The 4,921-nt window shown below is 39.6% G+C and overlaps 1 protein-coding gene across 1 annotated transcript; it reads right to left on the bottom strand.

Moving 5' to 3' along the window:
* Positions 1–205: 205 nt before the first annotated feature.
* LOC130434066 (uncharacterized) lies at positions 206–3,729 on the bottom strand. Its single transcript, XM_056763946.1, has 2 exons — positions 2,841–3,729; positions 206–2,617 (listed from the first exon to the last, which is right to left on the bottom strand). The coding sequence occupies exons 1-2, from the start codon at positions 3,134–3,136 to the stop codon at positions 442–444; spliced, it is 2,472 nt and encodes an 823-aa protein (XP_056619924.1). The 5' UTR covers positions 3,137–3,729; the 3' UTR covers positions 206–441.
* Between the last annotated feature and the right edge of the window lie 1,192 nt (positions 3,730–4,921).

The following is a 4,921-nucleotide window of genomic DNA, read 5'->3' as shown; positions in this document are numbered from 1 at the left end:
CATAGAAAACAACAACAACAAAAGTATCAAAAACAGCACTTACACAAAAAAATCCACCATGTAAACATTTTGAAAATCTTGTTTGTGGAATGAAATACAGTAGTGCATTGTATTAAACAAAAAATAATAGTGCACTGCAATAAATAGCAATAACCAAATAGTGTTTTATTCTGTTGGTTAACAGAATAAGTGTGCTGCCTTGGAATAAAAAATTTAATAGTGCAAACAGTTGTATCTCAAAAACATTCATATGTCAGAACCCAAGTAAAACTTTGGCATAGCCTCCAACTTCCAGGCACCCATGAAACCGGCGGAGACAGAACAAACTCCCCATTTTCTAACCCAAGAACATGGCCAATTATGGTTTGTTTTTCAATGACTTTGTCAAGCTCAATCAAGTAATCTTTGAGTGTGTGTGTGTGTGTGTGTGTGTGCATGTCCTTAGCCATGAAGATATGATTTGGCAATATCTTCCCACACATCTCTTTTTATTTCAACATGACGTGCTGTCACATGCTGTGGGGCAGGGATCAACCTGAGCACATCCTCAAATGGATACCAGAGTGCATCCTCTCGCATAGGCCAGTAGTAACGATTGTGTCCCACTCTGTGCATGCACTTAACATGAACATGTGTCTCACTCACTTCAACAATGGTTCCAGGGTAAACCTCATCGTCATATCTGATGACACACCACTGACCAACAATGTCATCTCTATCCCACTGTACTTCAAGGTCTGGTTTTCCTCGGTGCAATGCAGGAACAGCAGAGTTGACTTTGAAGTCGAAGGCCTGAGCTTGGTAACACTGACATTGCAGAATCTGCCTTGTTGAACACAGGCAGCTCACATCACGGTATGTCAGTTTCCCTGGTGTTTGCGTGATGACCTGGTGAATCCGCATAGTGCATGGTACAGCGGGGAGTCGTTGTGGCATCTGCTGTATGGCCTTTTCCACTGTAGCCTCTTCAATGTAGAAGATCTTGACAGCTGTATTGGTGTTTACCAATGCATTGAAAAGATGTTTAGCAGTGGAAATGTCTTCACCTTGGCTCACCAATCTGTCAGCTGTTCTCTTCAGAAGGCCTCCTACCCCATCGGGGGCACCCTTTCCGTGGCTGGCCTCAAAAAAGTTCCAAGTGCCCGCAGTGAAGCCCTGGTTGTACAATTCCGTTGTGAACATGTAAAAGTTGCCCTTCTGCCTGTATTGTGAGCAGGGACCATCACTGAAAAAGTGGATAATTGACACTGTTGGGCATGTTTCCTTGAGATGTTTAAGTACTGGGGAGAGGTGTGCCCATATGGCAGGTGGACCCTTTTCTTTGCATGGCGAAATTGTTGTGAAGCACAAGTGGTCTTCCTCACCACCAATGTAGAGGACCCCTGTATGAAGAGTTGCTTGTTGATGAGAAGAGGCAAAATGGACAGCTTGAATCTCTTTGTGAAACTTGCAAGAGTAGTTCTCAGAGAAATCAATGTGTATGAGGCATTCATTACTCTTCATGTTCTTTTTCAATTCCCTGTAGTAGTTAAACTGGGTCTTGATGTTGAACAAGTGCCTTTTGAACTTTTTGAGCTGTTTCTGGAAAGTCTCAATCAGGTCCTCCAAAGAACTCTCCATTTCCCTCTTCACAGTGATATTCACAGGCAACTTTTCTTTGCTGTCACCACTTTTCTTCTCTCTGAGGACAGTTTCAGTTGTCCACTGCACACAAGAAACTTGGGTTTGACCATCATAGCCAGACTGAATCTTGAGGTCTTGTAGTTTGCAGTTCTTGCATTCCGCATACATGCATGGCTTAAATGTTGGATTACAGCAAGTTTCCTCAGCAAGAGATTCCAACTCTGTTCTCTCCAGAAGTTTAAGTCCATGAAGTTTCTCCACGATAAATTCCAAGTTTTCATGCACCTTACATAGACACGTATCTCTGTCTGCAATGGTTGGATGGACTACCCAGTATGGGCGCATTCGGCAGAAGAGTGTATAGGAAAGTTTGCTAGAGACGTTTTCCAGCAGGAATTTCCTATGGAGGTTTTTCATGGTGTCAGTCATAAACCGCTTCTGCATTTTTACTTTTCCCTTTGTTACGGTCTGCTTTTTACCTGCTGTTGAACGACTTGCGTCATCCCTGGTGTAAAAGGCAACAACCTGATCTTGTAGTTTTGAGTGTGTGGATATGTATTTCTTCCTGGCAAAACAGGCTATTTCGTCCCCATTTGTGTTCACATTCTTGCAGAATCGTTTGGCTGAGACACCCAGTGTGTCATGAATGATTTTCTGGAACCTGTATTTTTTCAATATTTTTCCAGATACGATTCTGGCGATTAGGTTCCTGGTCTTTTCTTTTGCTGCACACTGAAATTTTTGTTTGAGGCTTTTCAAAAGTGCATGATGATAGACCAGTGTTCTCCGCACATCATTACTGACTGGACTTGTTCCGAGCATCCTTTTTGTTCTTTTGCTAGGAGAGTCAACACTGCACAGTAGCCGTTCATAGCGCTTACGGTATTTGTCTGATGTTTTTGTTTGAGCTTTAAGCTTTTCCTTGAGTTTGTGATTCTCAATGTATATTTTCTGGTACCGTCGTCTTCGAGTCCTTCTTCCTTGTATTCTCTGTCTGAAATTATATGAGGACATTTTTTTATTATTTTTTAACATTGCAGGTGTCACTTAAAGCATTTGAAATGAATTGTCACCATGCCACCATGTAATTTTGCATTTTAATCTAACATTATAATCTAACAAGTACTTTTTCATGAGACATTGTTCTGTTTAAGGTACTTTCTACATAGCCTGCCTACATAGTTCTGTTTGAGGTTCTTTTAACATAACCTTCTAACCTTCCTGGTTGTGGAACTGGTTGTTCCTCGCTGTCAGGACTAAGTGGTGGGGTAACAATAGCAGAAGCCTGTTTCTTTCTGCGTCTGCTCTGTTCCTGGGCTCTTCTCCAGGCCTTTCTCTTTGCACGTTTTTCCCTCTCACTCTGTTCACATATGGGCTTATAGTATGCACCTTGCTCCCTCTTTTCTCTCCATTTCTGCCGGCCTTTTGCCAAGTATGCCTCCCTTTTTGCAGGATCAGCATCTCGCCGTGCACGGTAACGGCGCTGCTTTTCTGCAGCAGATAATCGTGGCATTTGCCTGAAAACAAGTTTACTTTTATAATATTTATTACAAAGTATTTTATAGTTACTGTACAATTAGAATATTAAATGAACTCCTGAAAACTATAAGAACATGTCATGAAAGTCAACTATGTTACTCTTGGTCAACTAAGTTACATTTGCAGAGTAACATAGGTGACTGGTAACCTAGTTGACATTTTTGCTGTTTTTAGGGATAAAATCAAAATGATTGCCTAGCACCAGACACCACATGGCATTTTACGGAGAGGTTCTTCTAAATATTATATGTACAACTGAGTAAAATTGAAATTCAAAGTTATTTATGAATTCATTGTAGTAACATTGTTGACATATGATAATTACACATTTGCCCCAAGCACTACTTTAGGTGAAATAACTGAAAATGTGGAGGGATAACATACCTTGGAGTCTTGCTAGTTTTCTCTTCAGGAGGAAATGACATCATGTAGAGCAGGTCATGTGATTTGGAAAACACACTCTTCCTTGAGGGGTGTATTTGCTATGGATAACTTAGATGACAGCGACTTCTCGGACACATATTTAATTTGTCAATTTCTATTGAAAATGTGACATATTGCCCAAAAAGACACATTCTTCACAATTACCTCAACTTAATGTAAATAAAATAATTAAAACTGTTTTTGAATAAATTTTTAAAATGTTTTTTTAGGTAATGAGATTGTGGTTGTAATTCATTTCGGACGGTTATTTAGTTGACATTTTAGGGATATCTAGTAAATTTTTATAAATAAATGATTATTTCCATAATAATTAACTATGGAGTTTGTAAAGACAAGATCATGAAGAACACTGAAGACTTTAAAATTTTTATTTTAATAAGCATGTTTGCGAGATAAATCTCATGGACATGAAAACTCCCTCAATTATATATTGACCCATATGATACGCCAATTCAGCGTGTGGATGGGGTCCAAAATGATTTGTGGTAAAAAATTGTTTAACTATAATAATCATGTTTTTTATTTGTAGTATAACCATGGTTAATTTTCGTAAGGGAACTAAACATGACTTATAGCAATGAACACAACAATATACCAGAAAAAATAACCATTCAGTCAACTTTCTTATGGTATAACCCCAAAAAATCCTGATAAACAACGTCGGACAGGCAAATCACGTGTTCTCGCGAATTGAGCTGATTCACGTTTGAGACGCTCTTGGTGTATATGCTACTTGCACGGCATTGAGGACAGAACAAAACCTCGCCGGAGCTGTAACATGCGCACACGTGCCGTGTAAAGTGTGGTCTGATTGCGGACTGCAAGACAGAGGCGTAACTGGTAATGGGCGGAACTTGTAATAGGCGTAACCTGTAATTGTCCAAATCACACGGAACAACGAGAGATATCAAAAACCTCACATTGTCGGCAAGATGGTATATATAAAGCGGTAAAGATATTTTCCCGAGATAAAAGTTTAAATTTAATTTGTTAAGTAATTTTCATGCAATAGTAGGGTAACGCACATATTGGTATCGTTTCGTCGACAATATATTAAAACTAGGGCTGTCAACGCTAACGCAAGTGATTCATTTTTTCAAATGAACCCGTGAAAAAATATTTAACGCAGCTAAACGCAGCCGTTAGATTTGACATCCTTTGTCTAGCCTTACATGTTGTAAACACGCTCTTATTCCCCCGGCGCTGACAATAGTATATTGGGTCTTCAAATTACCTTAACTTGCAAGTTAAAATGTACATTTATTGTACTCACGACATGCCTTGCTTAAGGAAGTGGTGGTGCACAGTGTTGCTG

Source organism: Triplophysa dalaica, chromosome 2 (assembly GCF_015846415.1).
Source record: "Triplophysa dalaica isolate WHDGS20190420 chromosome 2, ASM1584641v1, whole genome shotgun sequence".
In the NCBI taxonomy this organism is placed as follows: domain Eukaryota; kingdom Metazoa; phylum Chordata; class Actinopteri; order Cypriniformes; family Nemacheilidae; genus Triplophysa; species Triplophysa dalaica.
Note: the sequence above shows the minus strand (reverse complement) of the source record. Positions and strands in the feature narration are given on the sequence as shown.

What these genes read in the sequence shown, in the direction of transcription:
- LOC130434066 (XM_056763946.1), bottom strand. Translation starts at nt 3,136, where the DNA reads ATGCCACGATTATCTGCTGCAGAAAAGCAGCGCCGTTACCGTGCACGG. An exon ending in CCAGTTCCACAACCAGGAAG is followed by an intron (nt 2,618 to 2,840) that starts GTTAGAAGGTTA and finishes ATATAATTTCAG; the next exon opens with ACAGAGAATACAAGGAAGAA.